Raw genomic sequence first — 25812 nt, 5'->3', positions numbered from 1 at the left:
ACTGCATTTGAAGGAAATGAACTTTTGATTGGCCATAACTAAAGTCGGACGTAACCACTCCCACAGCGGCGCAGCCATCCCTAGTCAAACAAGGGATTCCTGTTAAGACCACAGTTGGTATTGGCAAAAAAAATACACAAAATGCAATTATCTACATATTTCCTTTACTTAACAAACTTGGAACACGTCATCAACACTTTTGCAAGCTTTTTTTGTTCAATAAAAAAAGCCACATTTTTTTCTTCTTTGACAGAACATGGATATAAGGAAGGAATTGTCCAGTGATTACAAACTTACACACACACAAAAAAAACCCAACAAAAACAAACCACCGCTGTACACGATTGTCTCAGTAAATAAAGTTTTTTGTCATTTTTCTTAAATTATTAGAAAAGCCCGGAGATTTCTCAGTCTGTTTCGCCTTCTTACGGAGTTCATAAATAAGAAGCGCTGGCGGGGGAGGTGACGGGGACAGACCAACCGGAAAGCCTCAAATGAGTCCAGGCGGTCCATTTTCACAGTAACCACGGCTGTAAAATTCACCTCTCGGGACGACGACGACAAAAAAAAAAAAAAAAAATTGCGTTAAGACGACGTGTGATGGGACGTCAGCACGTTTGACCGTTCTCCTCTCCTCTAGGAAGATGAGACGCCTCAGGTAGCACAATGGGCCTTTTGATGAGATGCCAGAGCAAGGCGGGCATTGCTACAGGTACTCCAGGTCCAGAGCGTGATGGAGGGCCATGAGGTCCGAGTGGCTGGAGATCCTCCAGAAGGGCATGTTGTGCTGGAACAATCACAAGCCACGGCTCAGTCATTGAAACATGAAAAAATATATCAATGCTCCCACTGGAGGCCGCGAGTCGTTCCCAAGGCGAGCCAGCGGCAGGGGAAACCCGAGTCGCAGGAGAATGAAAGGAACTCGTCACAGGTGGAGTAGCGAGCTCCTCCATTAGTCCCCCCTGGACTTTATCAGAGCTCCAACCTCTCCAAGGTTCCGCTTAGGAGAGCCTGCAGTGACCCTTAAAAGCTCTTTGGCTCTTTTGTTTGGGAAATTGTCTTTGCTTTTAAAGTTGAAAAGCTGGAGATGTTATCTGGCTTTCTTTTTTTCCTCCAAAAACTGTGGTTTTCTCGTGAAGGCCGTAACATAACAGTGCTTCACACATCTTCTCTATACGCGACATGACATGAAAGGAATATTTTATCACTCATGAACCCCGGTGAACACACCACAGCAGGAAACGGTCGGCTGAAATTTTTTATTTTTATTTTTTTTCCATGCCGTGCCGACGCAGCAAATATCCTCCCGTGATTGAAGGCTCCTTTATGCAGGCCTTCAACATGGCTGAAAGGGACGGTCTAGCGTTACACGCAGCCGAGGGCACCGAGTGGGAATCTATAATTATGACGCATCGCCCGCCCGCCCTCACCCCCTCCCCTCCTCGCCGTGCCTTCGAAACATTTGAACACTAAAGACTTTCTTTCCATTTTTCCTCAGATACCTTTTATTGGCTTTTATTAGTTTTAATGGTGGAGCAGTTGAAGTTGCAATAACAGTGTTCACCACTAGATGGCAGACATCGCTTAAGAATACCTTAGAGAAGAAGAGCAAATCTGACAAGAAGCTAGGACTAAATTGGGTCATGAAAATGGTTTATAAAATATGAATACGATTTTTTTTCTCTAGAAGAACCGGTAAAGGTCCCATGTGCGAATCCCTCACCTTTTTTGAGCCTTGCTCCTCTTCCACGCCGTCACCGACCACAATGTAAACAACTTTCCTGCCGAACCGTTGGACGACTCTCTCGAAGCAGCTCTCCTTACCTGCGTGGGAAGAATCAAAAGATGAAACGATGAGTGGCACTCAAAAAGGCCAACATATGAATTCTCTCAAGAAGGGTGCATGGGGATGATGTTTATTTTGCACTGGGAAGTGAGTTGCAGGACGAGTGTGTGTGTGTGTGGGGGGGGGGCTGGATGTCTCCAAGTGGTTTCATATGCAGAGGGAGGCCCCTCTCTGAGAAAATAATCCCTGAGTTGATGAGGCCTATTCCGAACATCAATCCTATCTGTTGCCTGGATCTCCCCGGACCCGTCACTTGGTAGCGCCTGTTCCCAAAACGCCAACTAAGCTACTCATCTGTTCAAGATGCTGTCACAAGATGCTGTCACAGACTGGTGCTTTTACACACGCGTCTGGTTGGATGTACCCAAGGGACGCCATTAATAAGCATACATTGGAAAAAAAAAAAAAAAAAATCAACATTTTACCTATTTTGGTTGCGCTATAAATATTTTCAATAGGAAAGACGATGCCCAGGCCGTAGAGCAGGACCTTGGCAAGGGCGGGGATCAGCTGCGTGGTGGTCACCAGGATGTTCACACAGTTGGACCTGCACAGAAGGAGACGGCGCCATTTGATGACAGACTTCCCGGGAAAGAAGTCCCCCACCCACACACCCCTGCTCCCCTCGCTCGACTTTTACCTTGAGTGGATTAACGTTAGTGCTTTCAGTGCCAGTGTTAACCAGGAGTCCGTCAAGGCTTCAATTTCTGCTCGCAATTGCAACCAGGCTTCCCTCTTGGCCGGGCCCAGGAGACCTGCAAGCGTACGGGAATATTGTTTGCTTTGGACCGCTTGGAAAAGTACCCAACTAGTGAGGGGAGGGGGCGAGGTGAGGGGGGGTTACCTCCGACGTTATTTTTGTAAGTGGTGTAGATTTCTTTCACCCGTCTGTAGCGGAAGGCCAACTTTCTCATCCAGTCCACGCCTCCACGCACACCTGTGGCCAGGCAGAGGTTGGCGCTGGTGGCCGCCGCGTGGAAGCCGTCCGCGCCAAAGTTGTACGTGCTGCGGTTCGGATTGGAAAAGACGTGGCTTAGCATCACAGCAAATCATGGCAAAATGAATTTCAAACAGTAAATTTTTTTTGGGGCCCTAATATATATATATATATATATATATATATATATATATATATATATATATATATATATATATATATATATATTAAGCTAAAGACAGATGATGAGTCAGCAGTTTACCTAAGATCCTGACCGTTGTCATCGGAAGAAACGTCATCAATATGCACCTGGTCACATTCCTGCAAAACCAAACATAACATTTCAGTCGGCCCCGCCCGGCTCAATCTATTTGAAGTATATCGAGAGGCTTCATTATTGAAGAAAATTGCCAGTCGTTAGCTTGCGCGTTGGTTGTCATTTTTCACCAGCGTAAAAAAAAAAACCCACACACACACAGCCTGGCATTGGCCGGGCGCCTCGGCGTTGAAAGGCCTCGTCCGAGAATCTTCTGAATCAGCACATCCCATAATTCTTCCCATGTGCCCTCACCAGCGCCGTCTAAACAAAACCCCGACCTCGTCATCGGCAGAGAGGCAACCGAAATAAAAACCTATTCAGCAACTCGGGTTCGTGTTTGAGCCGCCATCTTGATGTATATAAATATAGTAGGCCGTATAAAAGGGGGCCTTGGCTCTAATAGCGCATTTGTGAGCACATGTGCTTGCTAATACTCTTCCCTTTGGCTCTCCTTGGAAAGGCCCTGCTATTCTCCTGCTCCGCCCGGGCGAGCGGTAACACAATCCAGACTTTCTGCTAAATGTAACCGACTAGAAAAATTGAACCTGATGCTAACCGCCAATGAAATTATGACCTCTGATTGCTGCCGCGCCACACACCATCACAGGCCCCGGGGCCAGCCAGCCAGCCAGTCAGCCAGCCAGCCAGCCGGCCGGCCCGGTGAGCACCGCTGAAAAAAAAATCTGTTCTTAGTTTTCCATTTATAGGAACGCGCGAGTGTTACTGCCCTTTTCCTACCCCCATCCACTTACTATATTGAGGGAGCATTGGTGTGAGGCAAAAATTTGAGTATGGACTCAATCCTGAAGCCAGGAAATTACCCAGCAGAGTGAAAAGAGAGGTGACATGTCTTAATCTAGAAAACAGGATGTAAAGGTATTTTTTCTAAAAAGTAACGTGGGAACTATGTGAATAAAAGTGGCGCTTTGATTGAAGTCATCACTCCCACAACGGCGCAGCTCCGAATCCGCCCGGTGTAGCCCGACTCGGTGCACGTTTGCTAGTTTATTATACTCAATAACTTTAGCATTTTCTCTAAGTTGTCAATGTACCAAATCGTCAAATACGTCACCCAGCACAGGCTCGTATTTTATCCACAAATGACCTCGACTCACCTGTTTAGAATTAAAATTATTAAAAATAATAATTTCTCAAATCCGAAAAATCCCTCCAGAATTTTTTTTTCAAGCTTTTTTAATCAAATCCCATCCGGCTGTTAGGACACCCAAAGAGTTGCTGGAACTTCCTGGTTTGAAGTCAATCTAGGCGAGGCCAAACGCTGACGTGATTGCATTCCTAATGCCGGAGCAGGGTAAGGGTAAAGGGCTTTGGACCGTAAACCTTTTCTATTTTACTGGTTCCCCTCTGAACAAATTTTTCATCTCCCTGGATTTGCGCTGTGAAAGGGGAAGGGGAGCTTGAGGTGAGGAGAAACTCAAACCAGCTGTTCTTTTAACAGAATTAAAATCTTGACCCCACCACCCTCCCCCTCCCGCCCCTGTCTCCAAGCCCCGCACTAATGCAGCCATTCTCTTGCCAAAGTCTCTTTCCCCAGGATCCAAAGAGGAAAAGACTTTGACCCCGTGGCCCTTTTACCCTCCCTCTATGGGGGCTCCCACACACCGATAGAGGGTAGAAATCCCAAAGTGGAAGCCTTGTAGTCCACAAGATGGAACCTTTAGCTACTGACTCCTTAACTCGAAACTCCAGAAACCAGGTTCCTAAAACTCACCAGGATTTTGGGAATGATCAGGTTAATAAAACGGAGAGTGCGGGTGGTGGTAGAGAGCAAAGGTACGATAGGGAGGACTTGCTTGTTTTGGAAAAACCACAACGACTCCTTGGGTTAAGTACCTCATAAAGCCTCCATTTAAAGACCCGCCCCCTTTTCACTGGAATTCCTTAACTGTCCAGTAATTAGCTGCTAATGAACCAGACCCGATCATCCGATAAAAGCGCCTAATAGGAGCTCGTCGGGTTCATCCGTTGAGGTTAGCTCTGATCTGGAACATGGCGGTTTCAGTCTAAAAAATATATAAAAGATCATGAAAGGTTTACAAAGAAAATGATTCGTAGACTTGCCGACTTAGGACCTTGACGCAGACATTTATCAACCTGCTTCGCGGGAACAAAGAGGAAGGGGGGGGGGGCGTCTGAAAAACAGTTACAGTTCCCTGCTGGGGCTCGCGTAAACCTCTGCACCGGACTCCCTGGGAGGACCAGGGGTGGGGGTGGGGGGGCAGCCGTGAGTAATGTCGTACAGTAACCCTTACACGTACTCATTAGGAACCACTTCTGAGGCCCTCGTAAACACCACAAAGCCACGGATGGATGGACGGACGACGCAGGTTCATGGCCGTTAAGTGCAGCCGTATGGTCAAAAATGGAAAGCGGCCAAAATGGCAGTGCTGGGAAATTTACGGCGCCTTGGTTAAATGTCGGAATACCGCATGAGAATAATGCCTCCCCGAATACAAATGAAAGTAGCGCATAAGTCTTTGGGCGTAAGAGACTGACAAGCCTCGACAATTGCGAGGGACTTTCTCAGGAGCGTTTGAGCATCTCTTTTCCATCCAGTCCGCCCCCTCTCCCTCTCCCCGCTCACCAAGCAAACAGCGCTCACTCGAAAAGCTACAATCACTGTTAACCTAGACCAGATGTTCCTACTGTACTCAGGAGGGACTCGTCTCTGTTTGCTTCATAAGCACCTAAGTGAATTTTAAAAGTTGGAAGCGGCTATGGATGGTCTGAAACTCTCGACGAGTGAGCATCACCCATCTGTCAAGCATAAATGGTTGAGATTTGGGGGTAACAGGAGAAAACCTCCAGGAGTGGTTTGATTTTTCAGGTACACCTGGAAAATAACCCTGAAATAACTTTAAACCAAAATGGCTGCCCTCGTACGTCTTTTCAGGCAGACGTTTTTGTGGGTCTAGTCCTGAAAGACCTGTCTACCAAATTCCAGGTTACTGAACAAAACCAATGAGCAAATTTCACCAGGATGAGCAACACGGTAATTGAGGACAGGATGCCATTTCTCCATCATTCAAGTTCTCCTTCTGTCCTCTGCTGAAAACTTTTCAGCAGGGGAGGAAGCTATCAGAGGCGTCTTTGTTCCCCGGCTGTCTGTCATCAAGCAATCAAGCGATGACGGCCCGACTCTTCCTGTGGTGGCGACTCGGCCGAGACCAAAGCAAAGGTTAATCACCAATGCGCCAAAAACACGGAGCCCATTTCCCCCCCGCTCTGGTTTCCTGTCTGCCATTTTGGAATAAATGTCGCCATTTTGGCAAGTCTTTTGTCCGTCATGTTGTGGACAACGGCCGTCAACGCCAGATTCCTCTGCTCGACGCCGACACTCCAGCGATAGAGGCTGTCAGTCTTGACCCCCCGCCACCCCACCCTTCGGTTCCCACCGCAGGTATGGGGGGAGGGGGTTGCGATTATACCTGGGGGTCAAACACAGGATGTGGGTAACAAAGGGAGACTTCTTCCAAGCTACTTCATTCCGAGCCGCGCTTGAACAGTTGCGGAATTTAAACAACGGCGCCAAACAAAAGCACAGAGATATGCGGGTTTGACAAATGTTCACAGGAACGCGACGGGGAACGCAAAATTTTTTTTTGTTCTTGTCAGAATACGATTCAGTTGGGTTGAATTGTTTGTCGAGATTGAAGTCAAACAATGGTAACGAACGAGAACGAATATCCGGATTGGCGCTCTATGACAGCTTTGTCAAATTTCATTCGGGATACGTGTAATCCAAGTCGAGGATGGCAGATTTTAAAGTGGAACGATTTGATTCGTTGCAGTTCGGTGCACTCGTATCTTGTGACTTAAAAAAACGATTTTTCCGATTCAGATCGGTTTTCATTATATCTCTGTTGTCAGCATAAAATGGCGGCTTGTATCGAGTGGAGTCACTCGGCGAGGGATGTGGGTGGTAGGCTGGGGGTTGTTTTGAGCACACACACACACACACACACACACACGCACACGCACACGCACACGCACACGCACACGCACACGCACACGCACACGCACACGCACACGCACACGCACACGCACACGCACACGCACACACGCACACACACACACACACGCACACACACAGGTGTCAAGCAAAGCAAAAACAATATAAAGCTATCAGTGAGGCGGAATTGCGGGATTTAACCCGACTATGGCGAGACATAAAACCAACAGACTGCAAAGAGACTCTGGAGGCCCGTAGTGCAAGCTGAACGTGCAATTCACAGCATCGCTCATTAACAGGCCCGAGTGCATGTTTCAACTCAGGGAGCTATAAAAAGCAGGCAGCGCTCATGTCACGGGGTTGTTTCCACCCATCCGGCGTGTGGAAGTGGCTTCGGAGTGTGAAGGGGGCATCGGGCCACTAATTGAAAATGTTCCCACCTTGGGAGACCTCCCTGCCCAACCCCCTTTGTGAGGACTTTGCCCTCATGCCCCTTTCTCCTTCAGAGTTGTTTTCTCACACGGACAGGGAGGAAGGGGGGGCGGCCAGTCCTGTACCCCCACAGAGAGGGGGAACCTGGTTCCCACACGCTGCTTGAGCATTTTGCAGCAACAGTAAACTCACAAGCGTCAGTCTTGTGAGTTTCATTACTGGCTGAAGTTTAGAGCAATGTGGGTCAGGACACAAAATAGTGGCAATTTATTGTTTCTTGAGTTTGTTGCCTTCATGGCAATCTGGGATTTTTGCGCGTAAATACAGAGGCCGATGTACATTTATTTCTGTGGGCATCAAAATAAATCAAAAGTAAGATTCAAATGCAAAATACCATGCTAACATTGAGTCGGCTAGCACGGCCATATTTAATGTGGTGGCTCTAGCGAGGCAGTGTTAAAACTTTGATGGAGCCCCTCGTACTAAACTCTGCACCTGTGTTCCTTTCCTGCACAGCCTTCTGGGCTGTCCCTTTATGGCTCCTGACTAAATTAGATGGACCATATGCATTTCTGCACATGCTTCAATACATAACTGCCGCTGCCGCCGCTGCTGCCGTCGGAGGTATTTATAGGCTCGCTCCGTTTTAAGCTGCCACTATCCAAGCCTGGGCGACTGTACAGTAAATCTGCGGAGAGGAAGCACGACCGCTTAGGCATCGCACTTAACCGGTTTGTTTATAAAAGGAGAGATCAATGCGCTGACCATTGTGAGCGACAAGCATGCGTTAGCGCTTTGTGTCCCTTGCTATGCTAACGTCTCAACACATCGAGTCAACGGTCGGACAATATCGACCGAATGATGTGGCCTCTCCAGAATCACGCTGATGAACTGGTCTTCACTTTCCTGACTCATCTACTCAGTCTACTGTCCTGCTATGTTAGCTAGCATACCAACTGTTTGCATTCTAGAACACATTCAGATGAGAAAATGAAGGCCTTCAAAGCCACATTTTGGAAAGACATCAAATAAATCAGCCACCAAGTACGACAGACAATCTCAATAGCAGTCCTGTCTCTGCTCGTCTTTTCCATTGAAGCGCATGGAAGTGAAATCCGGGGAGTGCCGAGAGACGTGGGAAGCGGCATGTGGCGTAGGTGGACAGCGATACCAAACACACAGCGTGACACGCAGACAGAAAGGAGATGGGTGCAGAAACACTAAAGCCTGACAAATTGCGCCGCTACGGTTGGGGGCGGTGTACGACTGACATGTCAAATTCATGGCGTCCCTCGAGGGCTCAGAAAGTAATGCATCTCCGGTATGAGACTGATAACTGAGAAGGAGGCTTCCACGCTATGAAGCAGTTGCTTCTTATGGACGCTCTGGTCACACTTTTATAGCCCTTGGAAAACACTAAATCATCAGATAGAAGGCAAAAAAAAAAAAAAATGGAGGACACGCACCTCTAAGTCGTTAAAGAATAAATGCGTGTCGGCCAAGTTGAAGATCATCTCTTCCATCCGTAGTCCTAATGATACTGACGATGGTGGATCCTGAAAGAAAACAATAAAAAAAAAAAAATCATGATTTTATTTTTTCTGCTTTTATTTGGAGTGAGAGTAGGCCGGTCCACTCAAATAATTTCCCAGCAGGCTGTTCTCATAAAAGAAGACATTAGGCCCACTTGAAACTTTTGGCCCGGCCCGTTTACGACGGTGCAGAAAGGACCCCGATCGTCTTTGGTACGGTCCACAGATGGGAATAAACGCTGTTAAAAAAAAATAAAAAATTGACCAGTCTCCAGTTGGGGGTGGTCTATTTCCAACACTCGGGTGTACCGGCAGTTGGAGCAAGCTGCAAAGACGAGGATTTCTTTTTGTGTGTGTATGCAGCTGCTTTGGGAGTGAAAACAGTCCTTGTGGGGACCAGGAGCAGGGATTAGCTGGTTAAACCACCTGAAAACTCACCTGAGCTTTCGACTGATTAGCTGTCGTAGCTCATGCCGCTTATGTTTTCACTGGAGATGACAGCGGAGCAAATGCACAAGTACAAGCCCGGAAGAAATTTCCTGGTCGCCATTGATGAGAAATAAATGTCCGCGTCACAGCCACAAACCGATACGCGGCATTTTTAACCAGCGGTTGTTTTGACGGACCAAAATGACATCTTGCGAGAGAACTGAGTGTTTCTGTGCCTTTGTTCTGGTAGGGAGGGGAAGGGTGGGGGGGAGTATTTGATGGGGGCGCTGTTTTGTTTTGGGGGTGAAAGAGGGCTGCCCCACGACCCGACATTGTTTATTTACTCTATTCCCAGCCTAGCATGCTGGGTAGCGAGCGAGCTGAGGCTTATGCCAAGAAGCAGCGGCGGTCTCACACACACACGCACACACACACACACACACGCACACACACACACACACACACGCACACACACACACACACACACGCGCGCGCACACACACACACACACACACACACACACACACACACACACACACACACACACACACACACACACACACACACACACACACACACACACACTGGGTGTACGCCTCCGGAGCAGGAAACACCCCGGCCTCCATAAGGGCTCCGTTTCATCTGAATTTCTATATGATGTGACAGCAGCTCACTAGTTGCTGCTCTGGTTCTTCAAACAGTAATAAAAGTCGCAATTTTTGCACTGCCGGCTGCAGGCCCTAAAAACGGCAACCGCAGAGTGTGCTCACTCAAAGCCTATCTGCAAGGTACATCTATAAACTACTTGAGGAAAGAAAGTGCTCACCCCCAACCCACCTTTGTCATCCCTGTCTGGGTGGTGTCAAGAAAACATTACAAAAACTTTCCCCGTAATCACTATAAATATCTGCACTTTCCCTTGTGGACCCCCGCCGCCCCCTTCCAACAACACCATCTTCCCCTCTCATAAACACTGCACAGTTCTTATCAGCGCTTTTAATTGGCATTAAGGCAGCTCACCCCCATAAAGCTTTGACGGCTAAAGCCAGCTGGAGCGCCATTGGGCAGGCCAGAGCAGGAGCTTAAAGGAGGTGGGGATGTAAAGGGGAAGTGGGAGGGGGGGGCTGTTATTAGTAAAAGTGAGGGGTGGTTGTTGGGGGTGGGGGGTGGCACTGACATCTCGAGGCAGGTGGTGCCTTGTGGCGTGCTTGTATTCTTAATTCCCTCGCCGGCTGATTGTTTACGTTGAATCACGGAGGATTCACAACGTCGGCGACTTTTCCCACCGAAGCACTTTTTCCCATCAGGGGCCATTTTTGTCGTTAGAAAGTCCTCCGAGGGCCATATGGAATTTGTGATGAAATATGCGATGGTCATCTTTTTGTGTGTGCGTGTGCAGATAACATTGCTGGCTAAAGAAATTTGTGTACTGAACATCGTTTAAGTTAAAGAAAATAAAAATAAAACACATTTATTTGTGTTTAAAAAATCTCAATGTTTTTTCTTTATACCTAAAAATAAATTGCATTTTTCTGGCCATTAAAGAATTATTATAATGTATCGACAACTCTACTCCCAAAATGTATTTAATTATCTGACTGCGTGTTGCTGTGTCTCTGCGTAAGATCCACAATGCTGCATTTTTGCCGGATCTCCGTCTGAAATCATCTGCTTTGATAAAAAATGCAAGGACCCGTGCGAATGATCAACTTTGAAAGCTACATAGAAGTATGCCCTCAAAAGCAAACCATGAGAATCCGATTTTGCCTTATTTCCCCCCACCCAAAAACAGTTTGTTTAGAAAGTTTAAATTTAGAGAGGCAATTTAAATGGAATAACAAATAGGCCGGCGTGGAAAAGTAAACGTTTCATCATTTCATCTTATAAGCATGCACAGGGAAAATAACCATGTGCTATAATAAAAATACATTTGTTGCAATATATATACAGCGCTTATTCCAATTCACTTAGTTTTTTTTTCTGGATTTCATTCCTGAATGATTTGAGAAGTGCTTAATTAAAGCAACAGTGTGCTCATTTGGGCAACAGAAAGGAACACTTAAGTGTGTCAGGGGACATCCCGTGCGCAACAGTTGTGAGCCCCCCCACCCCCACCCCACCCCACTTGGCGATCCGCAGCCACGCACCACTTCGACAGCTGCAGGCAAATACTTGCCAAGCCTCGTTGGAGCTATTAAAAAAAGAAGTAATTATCTACACGGTGAGATCCCCTTACCCCGTGCTCAACTGTCTATTTCCCCGAAATGTCCCCATCCAATAATCCGGCTCCTGACGCTCCAATTTGCGTCCCTTCCTAACCCGTTGGCCGTCGCCCATTGCTTCAGCCGTCTCGTATTTCCGCGTTAAATCGTCACTCACCCGTCCGTATCTGTTGGCGTAGGAGCCCGTGAGCAAGGAATGAAAAACGATGATTGTTTCATCCAGATCCCAGATGAATACTCGCTGGAGGAGAAGGGACACAAAAACAGAGAGGAAAAGAGTCAGAATCGATGGCGATGCAAGGTGATCCTGACGGTCAATAGCGCGGACTGGTCCAGCCTCGGCCACCACAACGGTTCCCTAGTTTACAATCGATAGGGACAAACTCATTAAGTAGATATGCGATGATGTCAGTGCTTAAATGGCAGCTTATAGTGCTAGCAAAAGCTACAAGAACATGTTAGCATAACATCGATGGCGCCCCCCCAGTAAAAGGGACAATCCCCCCTTCCTCCTTGATTGCTTAACACAGAAAAGAACTTGTGAGTCATGATTCCACAAGGCGTCAATTATTCACGCCCGGTTAAGGAAGCGTTACTTATAACGAATTAATGCCCACGGTGCGTTCAAGGCAAAGTGTCAGCCCATGTGCTAAGTGGATTAAGGTCCCTCGAGGGCGTCTGTCGCCAAGGTAGCAAACTCACCCCTACCTCAAGGTCGGAGTCGGGCGGCGGCGACGGGTTGTTGTTCCTCCTGCCCCGGCCACGTGACTTTCCATCCGAGGCTCGACGCAATCGATCCGAATCTGAATCTTTAATGGGGGTTGATGGACTGTGGATGGTACTGTACTCCACTGGAAGGATGACGGATGACAAAAAGAAATGACGCTCGGTTCTTTGCGAGGACGTTTGTCTTAATGTACGCCATTTGGTTCCGTTATTTATACAAATAGACAACTGCAAGCTTTTGTTATACAACACACGTATGATGAATCTAGTCATCATTTTCAGACGATGCTAACGTCAAGTTAGCGCTCCAGTCGCTTACCTGCAGGATTGTCTGTGATGGCCTGGCTGGTGATGGCGGCGGGGGGTTCCTGTAGGGTATAGGTGGTGGTTGTGGAGGGCGTGCTGGGGCTGGTGTTGTTGCTGGTCATGTAGGGCGACGTGTAGGGTGAGCTGTTGTAATACTGAGCGTACTGACCCTGGCCGAAGGCAGGATAGCCCGGGTACTCCTGTGAAGAGATGCAAACTTGAGGAATGCTGCCAACATTTTGAAGTGTTTTTTTTTCTTTTTTTTTTTGTAACGTGAGATATGCCCTTCACCATTATTGCTACTTTACCGCACAGATTTCCAAAAATCATAAATGTGAACATATGTCAGCTCGCTCCCACATCTGGACAAGCATCCCGCGCTCTCGCTCTGTGCCACGAAACATATGAGCGAAGCGGTACGGCAGGTAATCTAGTGGACGAGGCGTGCGACATCCAGAGTGATTTATGTGTCGCTGATGAAATGTAAGACGGTGAAAATCTGGTGTTCCGATCGATCAGCGGCGCTAGGATCCAGTAAATCTGGCAGTCGTACCTGTTGCGTGCTGTTGAAGCCCGTCGAGTTTGTCAGGGAGTTGTTCCCGCCATATAATCCTGACGTTGTTGTGAAAGTACCGCCTGGGAAGAGGGACATGTTTTGGTTACATAACATACTTTATTTCTAGGATAAGTAGTTTTGGGGCGAATAGATGATGTAAATGCTAGTGGAGCTAACTCAAAGCTTCAAATAGTGACTTGTGGCAATCCTCAGGGGTCAATCTTAAACCCTTTGCTGTTTTTACTTTCTTTTAATGATCTGGGTATGATTTCAAAAGTGCCAGACTTAACTTCTATTCTGCAACATCAAATTAACGGTGGAATTAAACAAAATTAAATATGCGGGTGGGGGGTGAGGTCCCAAGATGTTGCAAGTTTGGCTCCCTTAAGGATAACCCTTGAAAAGCGACCTTATCTCTCTCCTCTTCCTCTCTTTATCACTGCTTGAATCAGGCCTGATGAATGACAGTTGGGGGGCAGCAGGGAGGGATTCCGGAGGGGGGGGGGGGCATAAGACAAGTGGAGAGAACCTTCCTCTTCCAAGCACATCCTGCGAGTAGCACAAGAGGCTGGTTGTCTTGTGGCTACTGGAGGGTAACGTCCAGGGTGAACGACCGAGGGCGGGTCTGTTGGTTGCGGAGGGGGGTCTGACATCCCGTCGGAATGAATATGTATGTTTCTCTTTTCACTCACTCACTCAAAGGATGATCCCTCCTGGGTAATTAAGTCATTCAAAGGGGGGCTGATAGCATCTAATGGCTTAATAATATACACAGCTTGACTTATTAGAGGAACAGAGGGCGGGCGCCTCCAGGCTGGGGCTGTCGTTGCGCCTTTCAGCTGCACTCCATCTGCTATGGGCCTGAGGAAGGCCTCATGTAAAATGGCTGCCAAATTTAAAAAATGCTGCAAAAGGAAGGGTTAAATATTAAATAACAATTAGTCACCGCCCCCTTTTCACTGTCTATGTGTAATCCTGCCATACACTCTAAGTGCCGGTTGAAAGTGGTGGTAATGCACTGTCACTTAAATGGGGGGTCATCATTACCTTTTTTACCCCCAACCCCACCCCGACGACAAACAAGAGGGAGTTCCTTTTATGCTGTGAGCGTCAGGGCCCTCCTACACCGTGACAAACGTGAAGCAGCTTTTCAGAAGGCAGTCAAAAGATCAGGCAAGCGGAAAGGAAGGATGTGGCGAATAACGGACACAAAGCGCTTCTCTGTTTGGTCCCGAGAAGAGAAACAAATGATTTGTGAAGTCTCCCCACTTACGCCCGTGCAGCTTTTTCACCCCCTTTTCATCCCCCCGGCCTCTACCGGTTATTTTACATCTGTCTGCCTTGTTTGGTTCCTCAAGGGCCGTGAGGGGGAATTTCGACGCCCCCCCCCTCTCACTTCTTATGGTTCCAGAGTTCAAAACGAAGTGAAAGTCTGACAGAACAATCAGAGGCGCAGGCAAACGAAGAGCACGACAACAAATTAGCCTGAAGCGTAGTTCAAGCGGTCATAAAAGTGCTGGCTCGGCGGAGAGCGAGGAGCCACATAAAAGCCGAGGGGACCCCGGCCCGGCAGGCCTCGGCCAGAATGGAGGCATGCTGTTAGGATCGGGGGCCTTGCGGTTCCCCGGGGGGCATGTTTTCGCTGCCTCCCTCTGTGCTGCTCCAGTTAGTTCACTCAGTCACTCAAGTGCAGACATCAGACCCCCTTTCCCCCCACCCCACCTCTTGCCTGCCTTCTGGCCCCACAATTGGAAGTCCATTTGCCTTGCTTGATCAGTCTCCTCGCCACGGGCTATGTCTATCATCAGTGCACAATATTTGGAGCAGAAGTTTGGATGCCCCACTTGGGAATACGCTATCAAGTCCAGATGGACTCTCCTCCTCCTTTTTTTTTTTTTTTTGCTGGCTTGCCGGAATGCTGGAATCCAATTATTCACATAATTAGCATCTGCTCAATCCCTCACTCTCTACCGGTGTTACTTCTTAATTGTCACCTTAGACATGGCCGTTGCAATCTTGTCGTTTTTTTCAACACCCCCCTTGGGGTTTTCTGTGCCAACTTGCCATCCATTGCCACGCGAACGTGCCCTTTACGATTCGCCGCAGCCACGCAAAGCTCCATGGCATTGGACATGAAAGTGAGGCGCAGAAACATTTATCTAATCGTCTGCCGCCTTGACAGCTGGCCACAAGCTGGCAAAGGGATACGGGTTTGGGGGATCGGGGGGGGGGGGGGGGGGGGGTCGCAAGTGGACCTTGCTCTGGTTGCTGAAAACCTGGAAAGGACCATTGAAATAACCTTTACCGATTACTGTAATCGGTCAGGCCCTAATTTGCATTTCATCTTTGACAACTTCGGGCTAGTCAGGGGATCTGATAGCCAGGTTAAGGTATAAAGAACAAAGCGCACACTACTCGGAAGACAAATGGACATATAATGCTGTCATCGGAACTTCAACCCACTCCCTCCACCCTTCCCGCCGTCGTCCTTTTTTTCAGGCTCTCTGGTTTTTGGTCGGCAGCCACGGGAAAAAAAGGGCCATGGCGTGCCACATGTGGTTGAGTTGCTGGCGTTATTTACTGTTGGATTTTCTGGACGATTTTGTCACAAGGGAGCGAGAGCGGAATGCGGCCAGCTAAATGGCCGACGCAGGTGGATGTTTTGCGGCTCCGAGGGGGAAAATTGTTTCTGGGCGGAGGGGCAACAGCTCATCTTTATTAGCCTCAAGGCTATAAATCGCCACAGTTCTAAAACGCTTAAACAAATACAAATATGATCACAGGGAGAGAAAAACAAAGGCTGGGGAGTTGGGGTGCCTCCTAAGTGCTGGGTGATTTTCTTCCACCATCTTGTGTTGATTTTTTTTCTTTTTTGTGCGACTCACCCTGCATTTGGTAGCTGTACGGCGCCTGCCCCGTCTGCGGGGTGCTGAAGCCCGAGCCGTAGCTGAGGAAGCCCGTCTGGCCCGGCGACTGCGACTGGCTCAGGCCGCTTTCCGTCTTGATGCCTGCCCACAATGGCCCTAAATCAGTTAGCGACATCAGATCGGTTTGATGCTCTTTACAAGAGTCGAGAGTCACAGGTCTGAAATTACACCGAGAGTGGGCCGGGGACCGATCACAATGGCCCCGGCGCTGATTTGTTTACTGATTCTTTGTCGCGATCTCATACCATTGCAAAACGGACTTTTGGGTTACTCCAGATTACACTTACTGTTATCTGTAATCTAAGACAACACAATTTCAGACCACCTCTATCAAAATTTAAGACGTCATTAAATAAATGGAACCACTAGGAGTCAGAAGAATGTTCTCAATAAAATGGAACCACAAGGATATGAGCTCAAGATTTAGTGAAATTCTGCAATACTATTTTTGAAGTACGTATTGCATATGAAACAGAATACAGGATAAATAAATCTAAATTTAAGACGCCTTGAATAAAAATCCAAGACCTCTCGTTCACTAAATGTAACCAGTACGAGTTTGCTCAAAACAGAAATACAAATTAGAATTTTCTTAAATTTTGGTGTTAAAACAAATTTTGAATTTTGGGGTGGAAAATCAAATGTAAGTCTTTTCTGGATCTTCAGACACAAATTCGTGTTGCATTAGTCATCTTCTAGCACGGTCAGCAAAATCACCAAACGAGAACATGCGGGCAACAAACAAACACTCAAAAATAATGACAATGCCGTTTCAAGAAAGGTCTTGACCTTCACAAATGAAAGTTTCTCTTTTCAAAATAGTTAAGATGGTGTCCCTCACCGTACGCCGGGATGCCGTAGGGCTGTCCGGGCTGGGGGTAGCTGGCGTATGCTGCGGCTTGCTGCATTCCTGTGGTGTACTGCGCCTGCCCGTACGCGGCCATATTTTGAGACGAAGGGGTCGGAAGAATATGCGGATATGTCCTGCTGTTTGAGCGATGAAAGAACAACAAAAAAGTGAGGAAGAAAATGCAGTCAGCCTTCCAAAACAACTAAACTCGCCGCATAAAAATTTGATCGTATCGCCAACGACGAGAAATTACGACACAAGCTGCAGACATCCAGGCAAACAAAGCAGGAGGATCTAATTAAAGTTCCAAATGAAGTTGAGCGTTGCTTATTTTTATATATATATTTTTTGAAGAACAAGTAAAAAGGAGCCTTACTTGGAAGGGTAAATCTGCGGGGAAAACTGGTGCGTTTGTCTTGGACTAAATCCACTGCTTCCAATAGCTGAGGAGGAGAGTTAAGGAGAAAGACAAGAGCACGTTGAAACACTCAGAAGCAAGGTAAATATTAGTTTTCGCCAACAGAACCCCGAGATTCCGAAGAAGGGGTAATTACGCCCGCATTACTCTGTTTATTTCCTTGACCTTCTTTAAGGTTGAAAAGCGGGATCGTAATAATGGAGCAAAAATAATCATGTAGGCTAGGATCTTTTTTTTTTTCTGCTGACTCATTAATTGTCATGGCAACCGCCGGGATAAACACACAGCTGTAATGGGCTGACAAAGCCGCAACCACGATACATGACGACGTAGTCCCACAGGGCTCTTAAGTTAGCCCCCCAAAAATGTTTTCTTTTTTTTGTTGTTTTTTTTTTTTTAAAGGAGGCTCGTGTCTTTTGCTCTCGGTTATTTTATTTTCCTTGAAAATAAATACTTTCGTGAGCAAAAACTTTGTACAAACAAAACAAGCTTTAAACGGTTTTGGCAGTGTTAAAAAACAAAGGATTGTAGTTTTGCCGGTTTGTAGAGACAGTCAAAAAACAAAATTGTGATACAAAGAGGGCCTTCGCACTACCTCCGCTGAATGTTATTAATACGTCTTTCACCGACATGGGAACTGCCCCAGCGAACACATTCACACACGTCTGTGTGAACGAAGCATATAAAAAAAAAACGCTGACAAAGACAAAGGGTCATGTTCTTCAACACACATACATATACACACTTTATTGGTCAGGACGCTTCCTGACGTCCGGCTTATCAGTGGACTCATCGCTCACTGATCACTTCTGCACACATAAACACACACACACGCACGCACACGCACACATACGCACACACACACACACGCACACGCACACACACACACACACACACATCTACAAACTCGGTACCTGATACGGAGAAGCTGTCGAGAGAGGTGTCTGCAACTGAGGCGGCTATGTCGCTGCTGCTCATTGGCTCGCTTTTAACTGCCAAGGAAAAAAACAAAATATTATTAAATATAAAAATATTATTTTTATTTTATTATTTTATTATTTTATTATTTTAATATTTAATTATTTCATTATTTCATTATTTTATTAAATATGATTAAAAATAATTAAAAAAAATCTTTTAAATCGTACAAGTTTTGGGGGTTCAGTTTTATTGACCCTGCATATCACAATTTGTGTTTTTGCTGACTTTTGCATTATTTTGATCTCGATTTGTTTTGCCGTGTCTTACCAACTCATTAAGTTTTCATTTCCACTTGTTCTCGTCAGTTAGTTTATCCTGCATGACATTTTAGGGAGCTGACAATATTCTTTCTCATCTGACTAATTGTGCACGGCCCGTGTCATAAATCCGGCTTTTGATATGCTGCATCTGTGTTAAAATCTCAAACAAGCGGGCTGACACAACTGTAAATCAACGCTGGCGAATGATTCATGTGACGTGCGCTAAGATTTGTTTTAGTATCACTGAGCTGTCAGGAAAAGGCGCTGCTTTATAAATTCATCTTTAAGCGTAGCGACCGATTTGTGACCTTGGCTCCATTACCGAGCTCACTGATAGATGCGTGAAGTGCAATTTCACAGCTACCTGACAGCTCAGGAATCTTTGAAATCATCCCCCCCCTCCCCTCCACCTTTTGGGGGCAAAACAAATCGACAATGTGGGCAAGGCGGTCATGCTCCGCGGAAATGAAGAAGCCATCGGCTGTCATGTCGTACATGTTTTTCCGCTGTGCTTGTTCAGCGCCGATACATGCTGACAAGTGGCAGGCGGGTGGTGGTGGGGGGGGGACATAAAAAGAAAAAAATAATTCTGTGTGCATGCATAAACTAGCACACCATCACAAAAACAAATTTAGGGTTGGATAAGCATGAAGGAATGAAAACCCACTTCAAACCATGCCAGCATGACACATTGAAACAGCAAAGCCTGAATGAAAGATCCAATAATTGAATTTTGGATTGTCCTTTCATTGCAAACAAAGTAGACAAACCTGAGGCAGACTGTGAGTTAGAACCTAACAACCAGTCTGCGGTGGTGAGCATTGTGATGCTGTCACCTATGAGGGGAAGAAAGCGGTAAAAAAAAAAAAAAAAAAAAAGGACACGTGACGTGAATCCTGTCTATTTATCACCCGAGTCAACAACGATGCGCTGTGGGAAAACCGCATGCAAAACTCCACTTGTGTCCATCCATGCTGATGGAACGGCATCATGACACTTAAATACACAGCTGATAGTCGCCGAGAAATGCCGAGCGGACCTTCAGTGCCATTGGGTGTCATGGAATTGTTGTTATGGAGGTGGGAGTTGTCCAGGCCGGCACCGCTCGGAGATTCGCTGCTTCCACTAAGTCGGCTGTGAGGACTGGCGAGATCCTGCATTTCCATAAACCTGAGCAAAAAAATAAATAAAAATAAAATAACATTGGAAAATTGAGGATATTGGAATACAAATGGTGGAGCAACATATATAGAGAGACAATATCTGGTCTGATATATTAATTCCGTTTTTTCACTATTTGAAAATTTAGGTGTGCAGAAGGAAAGGGAAGTCTATTTCTGGTTGTCAAGTAAATGATGCAGAAGATGCGAGTAAATAACATCTCCACATGATTTCAAACAGGCTCCCTCAAATGAGCAGACGCGCTGTAAGTAATTGTCAGCAATGAGAGGCGCAGTGACAAACAAAACAATTTGTCATTCCGACGCTTTCGTCAAGCTGCGCTTTCAACGTTGGCCGTCGCATCCCATAGCCAGATGTCGGCCGGTTTGATGCGCTCAGGCTTGATTACAAGAGGCTGCGTGCCTTGCTGACTGGCAGGCGAGGAGGCCGATGTGTTTACTCTGGCAAGCGCCTTAATTGTTGCCGTGTTTACGCAGAAGCAAGCCAAACACTGCATTGAACGTTTAACTCGACAGTGCACCCAAAAGCATCAGGGTGGGTGCCATTTTACGGATATGAGTAAAATCAAAAGCACTCTGATTTTATAATGATTTAAACCAATCGGTCGGACGATGAAGAATATAGAGCCAATTAGATTATCTGTCTGCATGTGTTGCTGCACCAGTTGTATTCAAATAAAGGTGACAACACTGCGACACTGATGCGATACATTAGCCTGTTTATGGCGTTTCATGTTATGTTACAATTAAGGTAGCGGACCTTGTATTTTTTTCCCCAAAATGGTTCCCATGGATTAAAATCAAGCCCCTACCTGCAACCGAGATGCCCGATTCCTCCCAAGCCCTGCGACTGCCCCTCCGGCCAGCTCCACCTGGAAGAAACAAAGTCGCTCCTTGTTAGCGTGAGACAAAAAGCCTCGTCTCTGACAAAACATGAAGCGGCGAGAGAGACGAAGCCCGCCGCTCTTTCCTCCCGGAGAGGCGGTTCATCATTTTGGGCCTACGACAGCTGCAAACTGGATTAGCCCCCCCTCCCGCCCCCAATCAACATGCAAAGCGACTTAGCCAAGGTAAGCAGGAAGAAGTGGTGGTGGTGGTGGTGGTGGTGGGGGGGGGGAGTATAAGTGAGGGATCACAGGTTTTTCAAGACAGGAAGATGGGACGTGTTGAGCAGGAGACCAGTCGAGCGTGACAGGCCAGGCATCCTCAGCACATCTTTCATGTGCAATTGACACTATCTGAAATTCATCAGCAACCCTGCTCCGGCCCAAACTGACAGCTCCTAATGAGCGTCAGGATTGCGCCCCCCCCAACCATCCCCAAGCGGGCCAGCAGCAGGGCACACAAATATACAACTTCAAAGCTCCATTTAGAACCGGAAAAAGTGGCACAAAGGAGGAAAACATACTGCGTGGTGATGCGGTTTCGCTTCTCTGTGCCTTCATTTGAGGATTAGCAAATTTTGAGGAGCAATTTTTTTGCAGGTGAATCACAGGGACCTGAAACAAGGCTTTTAATAAACAATGAAAATATGATAATATATTGAGTGAGCAATTTGTATCCTTTTTTAACATATATGTAAAATTAAGACGTTTTATTTTTTGAATTCATGTTGTGATCATTTTTAGTAAGGCAGTTTTAACAAACAAATTTCAATTCAAACTTTCTACGTTGTATGTATTTAGTAAAATACATTGCTTTCAAAAACAAATTCTCGTCTTCCAAAATGTAACTCTTATGTTAGCTTTGCAATTAGCACGGCGTCTTTAGATAATTCCACCTCATCATCAAAAGTGTCGTTTATTGGCAGACTAGGCGGTGACGACCAGCCAATCCGCAACTTGTTTAGCCACACTAGCGCATCGCTAGCTAGCTAAACGCTCACTCAAACATTGTAAAATAGAATATGTTCTTGAGAGGCCCCCAGTTCATCGGGGCACACGCACGCACACACACACATACACACACACACACACACTCACGCGCGCGCGCACACACTCGGGGCACTTTTGGAGGCCCATCTCAACAACAAGGCGCAAATGCGAGCATATGGAGCCACATATGTTTCCGATGACAGCGCCGACGCCTCTATTACTCTCCTTTAGCTGACAGTTACATTTCAGAGCTCGGTCCGACATCAAGAGCGCGAAAGAGCCATACAGCGGCGCGGCCATAACACTACAGTATATTAGAACTGACTCAGGGCCCACCGTGGGGATTCCGGGTCCAAAACAGGGTCAAGAGTATACGTCTGGAAATGATTTTTTTTTTTTTTTTTTAAAGACGGATTACTCTGCTTCCAGTTTTGAAATAAATTCGTTTTTAATTGTGTTCAGAAATGCAGTGTGACCAACAGCTGTGATATAGTCACAGAATAAATACTATCAATGTAATTGAATATTTTTTTTAATATTATTTGTGCGACCTTTGGCGGCTGTCGTGTTCAAGTGTCTCCACGGTTGCAGGTGAAAGCATCCAGGTGAGGAGAAAGCGTGAAGAAGACCCACTTCAAAGGCCTCCTTGGAAAATACTTGTTGAAGCCAAAGAAAAAGCACCTTTCACGGACGCGCCAGCGCGTCTTTGAAGCCGGCGGCAACAAAGCGTCACCGTGACGACGGGAGATGAAGAAGCGCTGCCACGACAGGCTCCCGTCACGCTTGCTCGCCGTTTGTTTTCCAGGTAAACACAAGCTGACACTTTGAGTGCTGAGGGTTGCCCCGTATGTTGGCGCTCTTCAAAATGGACATGCATTTTTTGACTTCATCATCAGCAGCACTTTTTCTCTCTTAATATTCAAATCAACAACCCCCAAAAAAATGTTTGATGTAGATGATCACTTCAGAATTTAAAACTGCAAATTGGAATCAGACAAGGCTTTAATGTGACCTTAAATGCATTTTTGACATCTTAATTATTTTTTTCTGGCACATCAGATTTTTTTGATATTTTTAGTTTTCAAATTTGAATAGAAATTTTTGCATGTATTATTGATATTACTCTATTATGAAAGCCTACTGTACAAAAAAAAAAAAAGCACAATTGAATCTTCTAGAAAAGTCAACATGCATCACTGATTAAAAAATTAGTAAACACCAGTGACCAGTGTAATCAACAGGAAAATAGGATAAAATTGATAGAAATAAAATAAAATTATTTTTTTGTATCGATAAATACTACCACTGATTCAGCTTGATTTGATTTTGAAAGCCTTTTTGTTGAATACAAAGTTAGGATTAAAATCATCAGAAATAAAAAAATAACAGGCTGTTCCTGATACTTAATATCATTAAGCCGTCTGACCATGTTTCACCTTAAAAATGCTGCGTTTAAAACAACCTAATTTGGATTCAAATCTAGACTGACCCAGGAATTTTTAGTACAAAACAACCCAACAATTTTTTTTTTTTTTTTGCAACACAAAGTATCATCAAACTGGGTTGTTTCAATGTCGAACTGGGAAGTTTTAAGTGTGTTTGATATGCACTTCTTTAATAAAAAAAAAAATAAAAAAATAAATAAAAAAAAAAAAATTGGAACCTTAAAGCGACTAATCCTCACTTAAGCTGGTCAGCTGAGTCCACATGGTGGCCGAGGGAAAATAAATCCGCCGGGCAAGCAAAAGAATGTGGACGCGTACGACAATTGGACACAGATGTTGCGACTGGGTGCTGAGGTGCGGTGCAGTTTTATCTTTTTTCTTTCCTTTTTTTTTTTTTTTCTTTTGACGCGACGCTCCGCTTGGGATGCTGGGCTGCCGATGCAAATTTTTCAAAATGGGTCCACGGTATGTTGCTGTTTGAGCGGCGGTCGCCGAATAAAATCAACTCGTCGTGCATATTTAAATGTAAATGGCGCCTCATTTGCCTTTGGTCAACCCGAGTAAACAAAACTCTGACGGCGTCATTTGAAAATGGCTCATTATCAGTCTTTTGCTAATGAAATGTAACACGAAATCGAATCGCAGGCTCTTCCGGAAAGGCCTCGGAAAGGATAATTAAGGCTTTAAATCATATTTTAAAAAAAAGTATTGAAGTGTTTAAGTCGGATTTATGCCAGGCAATAAATCCATACAGGTGAGTTAATTTTGATGTCATATAAAATCCTGACTATATGTCCAGTGGGAATTTTGGGGGGACGCTATTATTTAACCAAATCGAGGAAGAGGATTAAAATAACATTTCGTCCAGGAATTGTTTTTATCTGTAAAAAAATCGCTTTTTATTATTATTTTTTTTCTCACTAAATGACCTTTAGGTGGGTGGGCCGTTCTACATGCATTCTTGTCACATTTCCACTTTTTGCTTTTTTTTTGCTGTCCTTTCAATCTCATTTCCGGACCTAAACAGCAACGTGTGAACAAAACAACGCCTGCTGCTATTTAGTAAACAACTCCTACGCTGCTAAATCATCTGCCTACTTACCAACCCCCCGACCTATGACCCCCCCCCCACCACCACCACCACCATTCTCTGCATCCACAATGCCGACCGCTCCTGCTTGTGTACATACAGCCACGCGAGCAAATACGCACTAATTGGATAAATAAGGTTATTGTGCCGCTGAATGGTAGCAGCTTGTCGTGTTTGTTTAACACTGAGGGAGGGGTTTACAATTTTGGGGGTTCTAGTTTTGCAGTTTTAAAGCTCCATATGTGGCCCACCAACCATCAGTTGCCCAGCGCTGCTTTCATCTCCCACCTTGGAGCGAACGAAAGAGGATGAAAAAAGCGAGTGAAGTTTCCCCCCCTTTAACGTGAAACCACTTCAATTACACAAGTGTGTGATCACGGCGAGTGTGTGTGTCATTTTTTACGGGGACGCCGAATGGCGCGCAGCCCTCCGTCTCGGGGTCTCCTCGCAGCATTCCAAGGCCGAAGCAGATGGCATAAAATGTCAAGCGCTTCCACTCACGAGCGCTTTTTGCTATTTTACCCACCGGCTGCATTCGACAGCAATAATCTGGCTGGGTCAATTTGACCCGGTGTGTGTTTCATTATTCAAAAGTGTCAGGGGCAACAACAACAAAGTAGAATGAACAATTAAGAAAAATATTTTTTAACTGTAATTGCCAATTTGTGTACTATTTCAATTTTCTATGTTAATTACACGTGTGTTATTTTTATTTTAAAATGGGCCAATTTGACCCATGTCGAAAATAATCCTTTTGTATAATAATTATTCTATTGCTAATTCATAAAAAAAAATAAAAAATACACTGCTAAACCATTTTAGAGGTGAATAAGGAAAAGCTTGTTTTGGAAACAAATGACAGAACAATTTCAATTGAGTGCAACAATTTTTTGCTTAATTACCTCGTATTTAAACTTTTGTATTTAAATTTGCCTGGACTCTTTAAACACTTTAATTACTTTAACTTAATTTTTTTAACTGCAATAACATTTAAAACCTTACTTGAACATTTTGATGATTATGTGGCAATTTGGATCACTGGCACACTTTAAAATGCATTCAATATTTATTTAGTATGAAAATACATATTTATGAATAAAAATGTGTTTTTAAAATACAAACACACACCGAAAGATTCCAAAAGCCCAGCAGCAATTCCATGCAAGTACAAAATGTCATACTCACAACAATTACGGTTGAATCCTCGTGTCTTTATCCCTTCTTTAGAAAAAAAAATAACTGTAGAAAAAAGATCCAATGTTCTAAAAAAGTTCTCCCAGAATCTCCGACATGATTGAAGGACGAAGATGAAACTTTACAAGGCGCCTTTTTTCTTTTTCATTTTAAGCCTGGGAAGGAATGGAGCGCACCCCCGCACTGCCGCCAGCCAGCGCGGTACCTCAGCAGGGCCGGTCCGCTCCGGCCACAACGGAGAGAGTTGTCCGATTACTGCTGCAGGCGCTGACGAGTAGTGTGTGTGTGTCTCTCTGAGGAAGTGAAGGAGGGAA

General features: G+C 45.6%; 2 protein-coding genes across 5 annotated transcripts in view; one reads left to right on the top strand and one right to left on the bottom strand.

Moving 5' to 3' along the window:
- Window positions 1-23393, top strand: part of LOC137839662 (cilia- and flagella-associated protein 45-like) — a 32998-nt gene extending 9605 nt beyond the window's left edge. Inside the window, exon 3 of the transcript XR_011085705.1 lies at window positions 22361-23393. The gene's annotated coding sequence lies outside the window, so the exon portion shown is untranslated. The remainder of the gene's footprint in view (window positions 1-22360) is intronic.
- Window positions 148-25812, bottom strand: eya1 (EYA transcriptional coactivator and phosphatase 1). 4 transcript variants are annotated; one of them, XM_049749102.2, is made up of 19 exons: window positions 25490-25812; window positions 20708-20767; window positions 19754-19884; window positions 19485-19550; window positions 18388-18465; window positions 17432-17498; window positions 17047-17192; window positions 16164-16301; window positions 13276-13358; window positions 12736-12922; window positions 12399-12541; window positions 11848-11931; window positions 8974-9063; window positions 3046-3104; window positions 2691-2851; window positions 2487-2601; window positions 2272-2393; window positions 1724-1824; window positions 148-787 (listed from the first exon to the last, which is right to left on the bottom strand). In XM_049749102.2, exons 3-19 carry the CDS (start codon window positions 19878-19880, stop codon window positions 707-709), a joined length of 1848 nt encoding a protein of 615 aa, XP_049605059.1. In that variant the 5' UTR covers window positions 19881-19884; window positions 20708-20767; window positions 25490-25812; the 3' UTR covers window positions 148-706. The 4 variants fall into 4 exon arrangements, with proteins under 4 accessions (XP_049605059.1, XP_049605061.1, XP_049605062.1 ...); XM_049749104.2 differs by having other exon boundaries at window positions 16164-16286; XM_049749105.2 differs by lacking the exon at window positions 19485-19550 and having other exon boundaries at window positions 25490-25811.

The sequence above is a fragment of the Syngnathus scovelli genome, chromosome 18, assembly GCF_024217435.2.
Source record: "Syngnathus scovelli strain Florida chromosome 18, RoL_Ssco_1.2, whole genome shotgun sequence".
Taxonomy (NCBI): domain Eukaryota; kingdom Metazoa; phylum Chordata; class Actinopteri; order Syngnathiformes; family Syngnathidae; genus Syngnathus; species Syngnathus scovelli.
The sequence above is the reverse complement of the archived record's forward strand: the minus strand, read 5'-3'. Positions and strand labels throughout refer to the sequence as shown.